The 15,902-nt window shown below is 35.6% G+C and overlaps 1 protein-coding gene across 1 annotated transcript in view; it reads right to left on the bottom strand.

Annotated features, from left to right (window-relative positions):
- HDAC9 (histone deacetylase 9) overlaps positions 1-15,902 on the bottom strand; it is a 438,875-nt gene that overhangs the window by 17,762 nt on the left and 405,211 nt on the right. Inside the window, exon 24 of the mRNA XM_042817004.1 lies at positions 6,277-6,410. Within this exon, the coding sequence (XP_042672938.1) occupies positions 6,277-6,410 (134 nt within the window). The remainder of the gene's footprint in view (positions 1-6,276; positions 6,411-15,902) is intronic.

Below are 15,902 nucleotides of genomic sequence, written 5' to 3' on the forward strand. Positions count from 1 at the left end.
CAGACACAGAGAGTCAAATTTTCAAAGTTTTACATAGCTGAATTTGGCTTTTGTGCCCAAAGTAGCAGATGAAAGTAGAAACTGTATTAACTAATCATTTTCAAAGTAGGAAAAACAATGTAAATGAACAAAAGTCACTTGGGTTGCTAAAGTGTGCCAGAGACATATCAACAAATGTCTGAAGAAGGAATTACAGATGGAAATTTCACGTGCCCAGAAGGTGATCTGCAAAGATCCTTGGGAATGTGAGGAGAATCTGAAACTGCAGCAGTTTGTACAGAGCTGGAATATCCAGCAATATCTGCACTGTCTTAGTCCTGTCATGTTTTAGAGCATATAGGTTCGTTTCAGAGAAGACTGTTGCAGAGTACAGTTTAAAATAACTGACAAGTGAGGAAACTGCAAGGAAATGGTAAGGAGCATGGAGAGTCCTCACAAACACAGAGGAAGGGGAGAAGGCAGACAGGCTCCTCAGAGACACTGAGGCTGCAGAGGGAAGTGCTACAATCTCCATTTCCCAAGTTTACTGTACAAGAAGCATTCCAGCACCAGGACTGGACTTTGTTATTCTTGCCATGATTACAGAGAACCAATCTCAAGGATCTAGTAGGTCCTCTATGTTCTTTTATTAATACTATTCTCAAAGTTTTGGAACCTTCTAATTTCATATATAAGCATTCAAGGTAAGTAATTTTGTGATCCATGGTTATAGTGCTGTACATAAATGACAGTCTTCACAAGCAAATAAATTCAAAAGCTTGAAGCATCATTAGTAGCTACCAGTCCCAAAAACAATGCCTTGCCTTGGAAATACGTAACTGCAAATTCAGAATATTCTGTCGCCTTGTCCAAACAGCATTGCCCATTTTCTGGACTTTGATGCCACCATGTTAATCTCTGGCATGCACATTGCTCCATTTTCCTCTTTCTTCTAATGTTCTATTTGTGAGCCAATTCCTGGTCTCTGTGCTTATGCAAGTAGCAGTTGACAGGTGCTAATTATTTTCTAGTATTAGAATAAAATTAACATTAAGAATGTAAGATCATGACTGAGTTTACCATGCAAGTTAAAACTGATCTCAGACTATATTCACTTACATTAATATTTCCTTTTTGAAGAGAGAAATGCTTACCTGTTCTGGCAAATAACCCTTTTTAACACAGCCCAGGCTCTCTTGGCAGAGTTTGTTGCCTAGCTGGCAAGCAGCCCCAGATTCACTCTGAATTCCATAAAGGAGAAAATGCCAACTTTTCATCATTGGCAGGAAAGATCCAGAGTACAAGTTTCCACTTAAATTACCATCCCCTTCTAAATGCCAACTCAACAGATTGCAAGAAAGAAGCACATACTTCACACTATAGAAGAAAATTGTCTGGTATAAGACTTTAAGCATGCTTGGGAGCCAACCAATCACAATGTTTTGTCAAATTCTGTTTCAGACTGATATCCAAGCCAAAAGAATATTTAGTAGAAGATGTTAAATTTAGTCACTCAAAAATGTTTTTGCACTTGAGGCCAAATTCTGCCTTGGATGCCACAATCAATGAGAGTAGACATACATCCTCTGTGTGTCTTTGTTGCAGGGTCCTGCTGGGCAGAGCACACTCTGGACTGCACTTTTCTATTTCCTCTCTGCAAAGGAGAACATGACCCCATCTGTGACCAATTATCACTTGTTACAGACTACGGAAAAACTGCTGTACCATGTAGAGCTAAAAGACAAAACCTGTAGATAGATCAGAAGGACCACAATATTAGACTGACCTTTGAGTCCCACAGAAATATCCCACCTGGGTTTTTGACATCAGATGAGATGAGGGAAGAACTAAATCCTTAGTTTTTAACCCAAAGAGTTTTGCACTTGGAGGACTCCTTCCTCATTCTCTCTGGTTGCTGAGGAATTCCCCAGTTTAATGTAGTTGTTGTGGAAATAAGCTGCAGGTTTCAGGACACCAAGCTTAAGAATCGCTTATCCCTGACGGCTTTTTAAATGGAAGTAATGCCTCCTCAAAGTGATATGGAGGAAAGAAACCAGAACATGTCTTTCATATAGGGAATAGCCTTTCCACCTGGCACCAAAAGGACTAGGGGAATATCTGAACAGTGAATTCAATTTTCACACACTTCCTGGGATAAAATATACATATTAGCACTTAATAAATTTCATAGCTGAAAAGATATACACATATATATTAAGGATATGTATTTGAAATAATATAACCTATCCATGAAAAGCTGCAGTATTGTTTAAAGATTGTCTTAATAAATGAGAGAACTGAATTTTAATTACAACACTGCCTCTCATAAATATATAGCCTTAAAAGCAATGTCTCCTTTCTAATTTTCAGTATTCAGAAATTCAGTATTTCCTTTGTTTTGTAAGATGCTCATTTAATGGACATGTTCTTAAATCATGTTTCAAATTCTCAGGGACATTTTAAAGCAATTTATGTTCAGCCTGTCTTTTACCTTCCAAGGAATTCCATGTTTTCAAGGGAATCCAACTGCTTAATCTCTTCTCACCTCTTGGGAAGATTTCCTTCCAAGAAGATAACTCACGCAGCTCCTAACTAGCTCTGAAAATAGTTAAAGTGGTTTTTTTCAAAGTAATCTCACCTGAGATCACCAGGACTTAATTTTTTAAAAGTATTTTTTTATGTAAAGCCCTCTACTAATAAATTCATTTTAACAAGTTTTTTCCTTTCCTCTATCATTTCTGTTTTGGTTTTCTCATTATTTAAAGGGGTATTTAGTTGCCTAAACACAACTAAACCACATATAACCTTTTCCAGTAAAGGGTGTTCTGCCTGATGTCTAGCTGCCGACCATGAAAGGCATAGGTCTCCTCTAAGTTCTGTGTTATTTCTATGAGTCCTATCAGATGTCCTGCATAACCTACAGTATCTAAAGGTACTAGGCACATCTGCTTAAGAAATATTAGGGTTTAAAAATAATCAATCATCAATATAAGTATGTCCAATCAGAAGAAAAAAAGACAACAATAATCCCATTAACTATCTGTTGAATTTTGAAATTGCTATTCAAAAGTGCTTCTGGTGTGAAGTTCAGAAGTTCTCACCACACAGAGATGGGGCTGGTAGCTCATTTAAATTCTGAGGTCTTCCAAGAAAAAGAGACCTTTTACTAGGTTTTTTGGTTAGTCTTCAAAATCAACAATTATGTGCAAGATTTTCCTGTGCCACATTCAAATTTAAAAAAGATCAACATGATACTGTATTCCTTTTCTAGTGACTCGCATTTGTTAAGAGATGCATAAAGAGTTATCTTGATAAACAGATTACTATCCTACAGGTTACATACAACTAAGAAAAATACGTCCAATGTGAGTGTCAAAATATTTTCCTTCTTGGTACTTATGGTCAAATTAAGAAAATAAGGGCTTGTTTGTAAGTTTAATTTTATGTTTACAAATCAAATCAGATCTTCATGAAAGTAGGAAGTTGCTGCTGTTAGTTTTACAATTCTTTTTTTTTTTTTTTTTTTTTTGTATATGTGTGTGTGTATGTGTGTATATACGTTATTCCATGGTGGTATTCTGCTGGTAATAGAACATATGAAATGGTGAATTTCTGTATTGACAAGTCCTGGCCAAAACCTAAAAAAGCAAAGAAGTTTTCAAACACCCTGCAAAATGTTTATGAATTCTAATCCTCAGCATATGAATAAATACATCTGACAAACTGCAGAATACCTTGCAAAGGCCTTTCTCAACCTTTTTAATTCAAGCTCAATTACATGTGTAGTATTTGGAAACCGAAGTTCATCTTGCCAAAGTTTTTAAACTAGGATTACACTACATACCATGATTTTTAAAAGTGAAGGGCAGACAATAAGTTATAATTATCGTATTAATCACCTGTGAAGAGTTGTATGCAGGAAAGAATGTATCCTCAAATTAAAATGATCGGTTATTTGAAGAAAAGCATTTTTTTCTGTCCTTGGCTGAGTACAGCTTGCTGTGCAAGTTCATGAATAATATGCTGAAATCAAGCAATGTGTATGCTATGGGCCATGTGGTATAGATTTCCATAAATCTGTAGATGTCAACGGACGTGCTGACTTCTAACTGCTAACTCAGTATCAGACTTCCTCATTAGTGTCTGCTCCTCGGCAACACCTTTACTTATTCTTTTAAGTAAGGATCAATATCTTATGCTAGTGTTAGTAATGACATCCACTCTGGAGTATTTTTGTCTTAGCAACCACAGCATATTTTCTCTTTGAAATTCTGCTGCAACAGACCATTTAATGAATTTCCCTGAGGACACATCTGTGAGTAACAGCACATGAGAATAATGCTTATTGCATGAGATGTTTCAAGTTATTAAGGATCATGCTCTTTTATAAGTGTATAATTAATGGTTGCGTGGTTATGTTTTTCTTCAATCTGTTATTACAATTTTGTTTGACTTGAAATTTGCTTTGCAGTATTTTTCAACCAGATAGATTCATAACTTATCTAATTTCCCAGGCCTAGGTTACTCTAAAAGAAAATGGAAGAAATCTTCAATTCCAATACACTTATCCTATTCTTTTTTCTGATAGTCAGTATTCTATCTATAATGTCTTGCCTGTGAAAGCAGAAATGGTAGCTGGGTGTGATATAGTGTTGAAACAAAACAAAGCACTTTTCATAAAAGGGTAGCACCACCAAATGGTCATAACTGGATAGAGGGACACAGATATTCACAAAAGGAATATGCATCATAACATTAAAACTGTGTCATTTGCATTAGTCTCATAACGATCCAAATTTCAGGGAATGGGTTTAAAAGAGCTATGAAAAGCCACTGATGCCATGATGTCATCTTATATTATTACAAGTAAAGTCACAACAGGGAATAGGAAATCAGAGTGCCCTGGTAGAGCGCCTCATAGGAAAACCAAAGCTGCGTTCACTAAGATTGTAAAATGCCTCAATCTAGGTTTGCAATCCTTCCAACAGTTAAATAGATAAGCAAATAAGAAACACTGAGCTGAGCATCCATTTAAACAGTATATGTCACAAAACTGGAAACACTTATTTTGGGACTTGTCAAACATAACAGAAGACAAAACCCAGATGAAAGCTTCATTATTTTTTTTTTTTGAGCGTGTCTACTTCTGTACATTTCTGAAAATACTTTTGAGAAAGTTATCTTTGTATTCATTCTACATATAATGTAAAAAATAATAAGCATAAAACTATCTTTCTTGATGAGTCATGATAATAAAAGGTTAAAAAGAACAGTTGGAAAAGCCTTCCATCCAATTTCCATCAGAAGACACATTACTTCAATTTATTCTCATAGGTATGAAGACTTGAAGTACAAGGAAATTAGCAGACCAGCTTTCAGTTTAGCACTAATACATTTGTTTGGATAAATTATTTAGCCATTGCTGTTTCTCTTGAGGAAAAATGGTAATACACTGAACTTTATAATGAGATCTCACAAAGTTCAGTTTCTGGTAAAAATTTTTCTTTTTCTTAAATGTTTTCTTCTGTAAATTCTGCAAGCTTATTGTCCTTCTCATCATATTTATAGAAGAAAAGATACTTTCCAGTGGACAATAGAACCTATTTTCATAAATGAGTGTTTATGTATTCATATCTCCTTATTCTGACAGTCCATTTTCAAAAGATTTTTCATAATTTATAAAGTATTTTACAAATCTTGGACACTCCATTTAAACTGCATACAGACAGATCAAACTGAAACTTCATTTTTAACTTAAAAAATAGTAACAAGTTTTTTTGAAATCTTGGTTACATTCTTATTAATGCTTTTATGCATCAAGAACCTTTGAAATTTATAGTTCTATATGCTAGTAAAGATGAAATGTCAAAATATTAAAAAAAAAAAAGTGCCATTGCAATATTCAACCCCTAAGATTACCAGGTACACTACAATAGCCACTGTTTTCCCCCAGAAATTGGTTGGAAGCTCTGATCTTTCTAGATGATACCAATGGCTACCAGTGACATGAAGCCTGGTATTCAGCACAGCAATACCACATACAATTTTGAAGTGTAAAATCTTATCTGGAACTGAGAATAATTTAGGTAAACATTAAATGATTTATATAATCATATTATTTAGAAATATTTATTTAAGCAAAGCATGCTTTTGGTTTATCTGAGATGTACTCTGAAACATTCAAATTGCATGCCTTTTAAATCCAATTAAAATAGGTCTGCTCTACAGTTGCTAAAAGAAAAGATAATATTTTCAGCAAACTCGGATCATTCTCTCCAACTATGATTTATGTTTTACCTCATTTCCTAAAAGGGCATTTATACAGGCTTCAGATGCATCACAGATGGCAGTAAGGTCATGTCCTCCCTCCAATGCCAGCACGACACGTCCATCCGCTAGCTTCAGCAATTGCTTGGTTAGGTGACCAAAACCTAGTATTCAAACACAGTGCAAATAATTAAAGCAGAACAAATATTACTAACATATTTCACATTTGCTGAGTAAGGCTACATGGAGTATGGGATATATTTATTTCAGTATCCTGTTTCTGTCTACAGCCCACACCAGATGCTTTGGAGTTAGGTATACAGAATTTTGCATGAGGCAGATGTGAGATAATGTTCACCATGCTGATCCTCAGTAGCTGGATACTAGCTGAAACATGAGGTTTGCCTCTCATTAACAGATATCACCCTTGATTCTCCCCATTTGCACAACAATGTAAAATACACCCGTGTTATTTAGAAATGATCACTCATGGCACTGATACGATAAATAACATTTATAGTTAGACTATGATACTAAAATTAAAAGTTGTGCTTTTCAAACAAGGTGAAATTTTTGTTTAGGGATCTCTTCTTCCTTTGTATTTGGACTTTGAGCCTAATATACAGCCAGGGATAGAAAAATGGTGGAAACATGTCACATCACCATTCTGAAGTACTTTTGGAATCAGAAATAACATTGAATCACTTTCTTTGATTCAAGATTTTGGTATAAGTTGAAACTACCTGGAATGTTTTAGAATCTCTACCATACTGCTTGCTCCTGACTTATAACATTCTAAGTAATTCTGCTTTATAATAAAAAAATGTGATACACTTTTTATGGTGATCTATAATTACGTAAATACTAAAACATTTCAACTGTTATTCACGTAATGTATTGAATTTTTAATGACAAAAAATTCATGAAAAATATTAATTGGGAGAGAAGAGACACTTTAAATTTTGTGGTAGTTTCCCAGGACAACTGTTGTTTTGATTAATCTCCTTTATGTGGGTAATGATAAGAATAGCTTTGAAACTACTGAAGTTTCAAAGAATGTACATATTGTTCTTAACTTTTCTACTTAATCTGGTTCAGTTGCTCTACTGTTGGTCATCCTTACTTATTTCAGTGCATTTCATAGTCTTAAATAAAGCATTTAAATAGCACCTGTGGAAGGCTCAATAAAGGTAGGAAAAGCAAAATTCTTAATGCATTCTGGTGGAAAATGTCACCGAAAGTACAAAAATAAATACAGAAATTACAAGTATGTTATCTAAAGAAATTTTGCAAGACAGGTTTAATACTTGATCTGGCAAGCAAGAAAACATACAATTAGTTCTGAAGAAAAGAATAAGGAGATCTACTTGACACTTAATCCATAGATCACAGAACACTTGAGTTGAAATATTGTTTCCTTAATCCACTCCTCAATCTTCTATGCCCTTATACACCCTATATACCTTCTATAAGAACTGCAGTTTGTATTCTAGCAAAGTTACTACGCTGTGGTTCAAATTACATACTGAGTTGAAAAACAAATAAAATCTTAACTCTCATTTAAACTCAACCTTTCCTCATGAAAAATAAAATGAAAACCTCTCTACAAAAGGCTGAATTTAGACAGGATAATAAAAGTGAAGGAAGGAGTGGAATGAGGATAACCTTTGATCTTTAGCCAATTTCTACTTTCTTTTACCTACAGGATTTATTTCTGTCTGCATGTTATACATATGATCTTCAGATTCATAAGAAGAGAGTTCCAGCAGCATAAAGTGAGTCTTACATACAGCATTTAAGGAAATGAAGAAGAATGAACAAGCACAGACTCCTCACATCCACAAACACTACAACTCACTCCTAGGCTCTGTGATGAAACTCAACAGTGCATTTACAACACCATTATCCTTCACATTACAGAACTTCTATGAAGAAAAAAAAGGACTTTCTTATTTTTTCCACACATTTTGAAAAAGTTGTATGAGTGCAATCACACCACAATTACTTGGACTATGTGTGGCAAAAAAATGCAAAGATTGTCTCAATGCCTTTTTCTTCTGCTAGGCAACCGTATGTAATATATTTTGTAGACATCACAATGTTAGTTTGTCTGCTTGCTTTTTCTAGTATTGTTGCAGTAATAATTACTGGCTGAATTGGGATCCATGCAATGAGCCATACAGAAAGCATCTTTCCCATCAGAGATCAAAGTAAGAAAATAAAGTATTGCCAGATTAAAGCAATATGATGAGATCTTTCCTTTAGTGTAATTACCGCAAGACAGTAAAGGTAAGTTGCTGGGAAAGAAAGAAAGAACTTTAGCCAATAATTTTGCCTGAAACTGAATGAGTTATGGAAATTCTTAACAAAAAAACTTGGATCCTGTGTTACTGTAGCAACCTAGAAAAGATATTAACTTCCTCAAGGAAATCCCCTGGAGCGCAGAAGTAACAAAATGGAAAGAAAGGAATCCCAGTCAAGTAATGGTTTTAAGATGGACTATAGTTCATGCCAAATAATTAAGGAAAACAAGAAGAAAATAGTAACAAGCACCATGAAAAGAATCAGTCATCTCCCCTGATGTAAGGAGATCAAGCACATATTTGACATCCCACTGATCAACTCCAAGGCGAGAAAGGAGTCAGATAAACATTCTGAATCCTGGATCTTCCTATTTAAATGAATTTCTAGAAATGGTCAACAGCAGTTCTTGACCCCTCCACTGTGCCAGCTCGCACAGGGGTTAGTTGCAATGCTGATCTTAACACACTATTTCACTTTGGTTAAAATATGTTGTAAAACTATGCTTTTGTACTGATGCACGAGAATTATAGATTATTGGCATTTTATTAAAAAAAAAAAAAAAGCAGAAAATATACAGTTATGAAAGGGAAAGCCATCTACATCAGTTCTTGAGTTCCAGTTCAGGCTGCAGTGTTTATCCCCTCTTTGAGTTTGCAATGTGTTGGTGCAACTGTCTTTGAGTCATTTACACCGTAAGTCTCTGACTGAATGACAGACATACATCACATAGGACTTGAAAGAACTCTAGGAGTATCCATGACTATTTATGCCCATGAGAATGAGTACAGATGTTACGTATTATTAAAAAATAAATTAATAGTAGTTCCAACCATTCAATTAGTCAGTTAGTGAGAAATGATTATACATACAGAGATTTTTTCAGAAGTTATTGTAAATGTGCTCAGTGAAATTTTACTTCAGAGAAATAGTACATTTAAGGTAATTCTCATACAATGCACTAGAAAGCTGTGAGCATGATTTTGTGCCAACAATTATTTTCAGATATATTTTTTACAATTTAAATAATATTGGCTTGCTTTGATTCTAGTAAAGGCAGTGATAATCCCCTGGTTGGTACAAGTAACATTAAAACTCCACTAGGTATTTCTGGAAACCTTATATGTTACCTGATTTGCTTTTTGCTGAAAATAAAATATTATGGATGAACAACTGTACTTTCAATAAAAAAATGAAGAACAGATTAAAGCTAAAATTATTATAAGCTGCTATCTAAATATGAAAATGCTGCTTGATCCTTTTGGAACTACGTAGTTGTGAGTACTATATGCAGAAGAACAAAAAGCCAAAAATATCATTTCACAAAGAAATTTTCTAATGCCTCAAAATTATGATAGCATATGAGAAACAACACTTTTGTTTTTCTTTCTGATTTTCTATTTACCAATATCATACAACTTTCAAAGAGCCAGATCTGTAAACACTTGCTGTTCACTCTTCATCTTGCACCCTGGATTCCATTAATTGTGCCAGCAGACAACATTGAAAATGTGATTACAAACTGCATCAGTCTTGTAAGTAATATATTGTATACAAGTTACTATGAATAGTCATAAATTCAGGGTAGCATAACTAAAGTATTTTGCTGCAGATTGAAAATTATGAATTTTACTTTCTAGTGGACAATTTGAACTTCTGTATTATTGGGCACTGTTATCCATTAGAAAATTACACAGTATATAAGCTGTTATCTGCTGACCTTTAAAGCAAAAAAATAAACTTTTAAAACAAAAGCATAACACATATTAGTTAATTATACCCTTACCCCTCCTCCAATGTTATTTCTGGAGGAAATACAGCATTCAGCCTCATGTTTGAATGTGTCCTATTGTGGCAAGGCAGAGAGAGAAAATTAATACTGTATTATATTAATGAGCAAGCTGCCAGGCTGTTACTGAAGGACACAGTGTGCTGTTCACTTGAATTACCATTTAATTAAATAAGTCAGTTTTGAGTGGACTGTCTGATGTCTCAGTGTAACAGCAAGAGTCCTGTTTTTGTTGGATTTTTTTTGCAGCTTTGTTTTTGTTTTTGCTTTTGCTTTTGTAACAGACAACCTCCCCATGTGTTCCTTCTAGTTCTGCCAAACAGTGAGGAATGACACTGGTGACACTTCTGCCCCACTTAATCAAAGTGGCTGGAGCAGCTAGACTCTACCTAGACTTACTGAAAACCATGAAAAAAAAAAAATAAAACCTACTACAAGAGAACCAGAAGGTATGTCAGTTTTCTGTTTTTGTTTCTGAAGCATGTCTACTCTGACAACGTAAAATAAAAAGTGGTAATGAGCACATAAAATGCACTTAGTCCAGGCCAGTCTCCTTCAATGGAGTCATCGAACAACTCTGGTGTGTGCTATAGCTAGATGAAGAAAAGCTTACAAGTTAGACTTTGTGTGTGCAGCCTCACATTTTGAGAGACAGACATTTGAGAAGGAAGACAACTAGTGAATGTGATCCTTTTCACATCCTTTCCCCAGTAACCAGGGAAAGAGACCATATGGGAGGAGTCCACTCCCACTCAACTCTCCTTGTTTTCATAAACAATCACACACGCAACTCCGTTTACCCACCAGTGAGTGTGCAAACGCCCACTTAATGAGGACTAAACTTGCCTCAGAAGAAGACAGAGCCCTTCCATCTCCCTGCCTTCACATAAGGAGAGCAGATGTCTCCCGCGCAGCCCATACGGGTGACAGCAGTCTGAGCAGAGTAGAACCACGGTGCTGTTAGAAGAACCAGGACACGTCAACAGCCAAAAGCTCTGTACTTGTGGTGAAAGCCTCAGTGAGGCTCCTGCTGCAGCAAGGCCCCAGCAGCTCTTTTGGTTGCAGTGTCAGAAAAGTTATAATCCGACCCTAAATTATAGGCAGAGTTCTGGTGAACTCCTCTGGCTATTCAGAGCAGACTGGAGAGGAATACACCCAAAACACAAAAACTCCACAGTCTCTGTTCTGGACCTCCAAGCATGTATTTAACTATTATTTACCATCTAATCATGTCATTGCTCTCTAATTTACTTGAGAATGTGTTTTCCTCTCATTAAAACTGTTGCGATGATCGCTGCCAAAAGCCTACCCACCAGTGTTCTGCGCTCCTTCCCTGTGGTTCCTTCATGACTATTTGATTAATTTTCATTGATATTCTTCCAACAATAGCATCTAAAATTAACTGGGTCAGTTTTTACATAACTTCCTGAGTCATCAGGCTACGTGTCCTAAATAAATACATCCATACAGGAGTCAAATGATAATTTACCCTTCCAGCACTGGCAGGAGTTAGAACATCTTGCAAAGCTTGTCTTCTACGATAAGAAAACATGTTTTATTCTCAGATCTCAATTCAATACCTTTTATTCAATCAAAACCTCATTTGGATTATGTCTGAGTCTTGACTCTGTTGGCAGGATATGGCCCCAAGCGAGAGGAAATGCCAGATACGTACATTCTTATGAAAAACACTTTCCAAATGGCTGATATTTGGAATGCTAGTGCTAAGGTACCTGAATTTAAATGGTAAAGACCTGGCCTCCAGGCATTAGCAGCTGATTTCTTGCTTTTAATACCAGAGAAGGAAGCTCAATAACACTTCAAATTACATGTCTCAACCAGGCATTTAATTTAGATTAAATTAGACAGTAATTGTATGTTAAACAAATACCAATGGTCCCAGAAACACATTTTTTATGGATTAACAATTTATGTAATAGATGTTTTTATTGCAAGCCTGTTAGTTCTACAGTAATAAGGTTTTCATAATTAGCTGCTCTTGAGCTGCTACGCTGAACATAACTTATTAAATCTCTATTAAATACTTACTCAAGGATACATAGGATGTTTCTCCAAGGGCCAAGTAATGCAAATTTTTCTCACTACAGGAAAAAGTTAGATTGCCAGTGCTCAGTAGGATGGTCTGGGCACCCAAGTCTCCAAGTGGGTTACACAGTCCATTGTATTTGCTTAGTCTTCCAAGAAAGGAAGGAGGTATTTTTATACCTCCACCATACAATAGCAGCACTGACCATGTGATAAAATGTTCCTCAGAGAAAGCATTTGGAGGAAGATGCTCCTCCTGAATTCTTCTCCCAGCTTATTTGTACTAAAAAATGAAAATATTTATTTTATACTTTTTATTATCAAGTAACAGGGATTCAGCATCCTCCAGGAAAGGTCATAGTGGTGTATAAAATAATGACTATGTTTTTAGACTTGTTGTAGTGTTGTCATGTGGATTCAGAGGGAAAAAATTCAACAACAGATTTCAGCTGCCAAAGTCAAAACAGGAGATTTTGAATATTCCAAAAACTGGCTGGATGTTTTTAGGTCTGTTCATACTAGGCATTTGCACTAATTCTTCCTTTATTCCATTTTCCTCATATATTTTTCATCTCTACCCTGTCTCACACCTGGCCCGTGTAATAACTTCTTCAGTGTTCTACCGCCCTCCCCCTTTTTTCATTTTGACAGCAAATCCTCAACTCAGTAAAGCTGGACAGGAAGCAAGATTATCCATCCCACAAAGTTTTCAATGTTTTTTCCAGGAACAGGAAAGAAAGTAGAAGCCAAGAGGGAAAATACAGAATACAGAACTGTAGACAACAAGGTGGCATGTCAGAACCTCTGCTTCAGATCTCAGAATCAGGCTGTTGCTTCATGCAGAGGGTGGGAGTCCCTTTCTTTGTGCAGTTTGGAAGTTCTTTATTCTTCTCTGAAACTATATTAAATATCCCTCAGAAGGTATTGTATATGGATAGCCTAAACAGACTGACAACTACAATTTTAAAATCTATCCTCCATACTGTGAAATCTGCTAAGCTGATAGTGTAACTGGTAGCACTGATACCATGACCATTTCTTCCAAATCTGATCAAGTTGCCCATCTTTCTGATATACAACATCTGTATCTGATGTTACTGATTTTACTGAAATTACTGATGATTGTATCTCTAAACCTGAGTCCAGACTCAGTAAGAAATTGGCTTGAAAACATGACATATGATCAAAACAGAAATAATTCAAAGTATGAGGAATTTGTTTCTAATCCACCATGGAATGAAAATCAGATATTACTATTGTCTATCCAATTAGACCAGTATGTTTGATTAAGTTTTGGGGAAGATTATTATAATGCTACTGCCTATAAATCAGTGCTATGTTTTAAAAATATATGGGGCAACACTTCTGCTGTTATAAATGAATATAGCTGAAATGTTGGCCCAGTGTTATGACTAAAAACAATCAGATGGAAATATTTAGCTTTCTATTTTTTTTAACTGATGAAAAGTCAAATCAGTTAATTTTGAATTGATCCAAGAGACTTACACAAAGGATCTGGTTTAAAGTCCACCACTCAGAAGCTGTGAGCTGACTGCCATTATCTGAAGATGTTCTAAAAATTCTGCCAAGAAAAGCAGCATGGATTAAGATGTCTTTCCAACATACACAGTTTCTCTGAGTCTACAAATTAAGGCTCTCACTTCATTTGCAGTCATTTACTGATCCTGTCACATCAACACAGCACATTAAATTAAAGGTTAGTTGCTTGGCCAGTGTTAATCAGCATATACCATTATCTAAAGATCTGGCCTCCAGATGTGGATAATTCATCATTTCAAGATGAGGAATATTGATACAGTAAGTGTATCAAGGATGAGTTCTTGTACATAAATAGACTTGATTTCCTGACTGGTTCAGCATCAAATCTCCTGGTGAACTCAATGCTAGTATCAGAGGTCTAGTGCCTCTCAGGATTTGGATCACATTGTTTAATAAACATAATTTTATAATATCAGGAGGAAATAAGGCAGATCATTACTAAGGGATTACTGTACACCTCGAGTAGTTACTTTCCCTCTGGCCTTGTGCCTGTTAACCCCACCTGACATATGCTATAATCACCAAGAAATGCACTGCCTGTCACCACTTATTGAAAAGGTAATGTGTAAAACTCACTAAAGGAAATAGTATTGAAACTAGGTTTGAGTTCTGACTCCTTACAGCCTTCTGATTAATTGCAATTTCCAAACAAAATAAATAGAACGACTTTCTATTATGCCATTCTATTACAAGGACATGTAAGAATAAAGGATGTAACTTCAACCCATTTACAACAGCCCCTTTGTTCCTTTTCATACTAATAGAAGGACACACAGATGCCTTGAAATGACAGGTAAAAGCCCACAGGGTAAAAAAAAAAAAAAAAAGCATACCTAATATTTGGATGACATATGTGGCTCCATATAGCCTCCTTCCTGAATGGAAAAGTTATGTCAGATCCTGATCTCACATGCTATGAGACAGCAGACTTCACAAGAGCTGTAAGCTATAATCTACTAGGAGCACAAAACATAAACAAAAACAAAAAATATGGCACAGAATTATACGAGCCTCAAGTGGAGGCAGGACATTTTGATGCACAGGAGGTGAAAATATTTAGAGAATATTTTTATTTGTTGCTTCTCAGAATGAAGTATGTGACTCATACTCATCACAGATATTAAATATTTTTAAAGCATGAGAGTGAAAATGTTCCTTTTTTTTTAAAAAAAATATGTATATATTGTAAATCTTAGGGCCAAATTCATATGTTGGGTGAACAAGATGGCTCCATGTACAATTAAACATGTATTCTGGAGCAATATTTATAGAAATAGGAGTGATATCCTAGTTTCCCAGAAAACTTTCCTGCTACATACATGTATGAGAATAGAATCCTTTCTTAGAATCCCAGTCCTTCCAGCCTTAAAAAACTTCTCAGAAAAAGCCTTTCTGTGAGCTTCTGCAGACGAGCAGTGACCTACAAATTACTGCTTGAGAAACAATGCTCCAGAAACTCTCATGGATTTCTTCCCTCTGTGTTTGTATACTGATTCTTCAAGAAACTTCCAAACAATGAAATAAGCACGCAGGTACGTTCTCACAAACCATAAGGGAAGAGTGATTTCAGGCAGCTAAGCAGTCAGGGAGTACTAGTTTCTGGATTTTTGTAGAATCATTCAGGAATGAACTGATTTTGTAGAATCTATCTCTCCCCCCGTTACCATAGCATGACAGCAGCACCAAGGGAAGCTGGCAGACCTTATCTCCATTGAACAACAGAGACATCGAGACAAACAATGGCATTTTTATGGAGTGCTCTGAGAGAAACCCAGTTAGATTATGTCAAGGTAATTTGAGGACTCCAGATGTTGTTGCAGCTGCATTATCAAAGTCATCTTTGTCACTCTTAAAAATGGGAAGTTCAAAGCAGGGCAAAAATCATTCAGTCAGTGTTAACAGACTGTTTCTAGAGCAAAACTGGAATTTTTTTCTTGAAGGCAAATAATATTTTGGCTTT

This window comes from Centrocercus urophasianus, unplaced genomic scaffold (genome assembly GCF_019232065.1).
Source record: "Centrocercus urophasianus isolate 14NV4802_14NV808 unplaced genomic scaffold, USGS_Curo_1.0 seq_16, whole genome shotgun sequence".
Classification (NCBI taxonomy): Eukaryota; Metazoa; Chordata; class Aves; order Galliformes; family Phasianidae; genus Centrocercus; species Centrocercus urophasianus.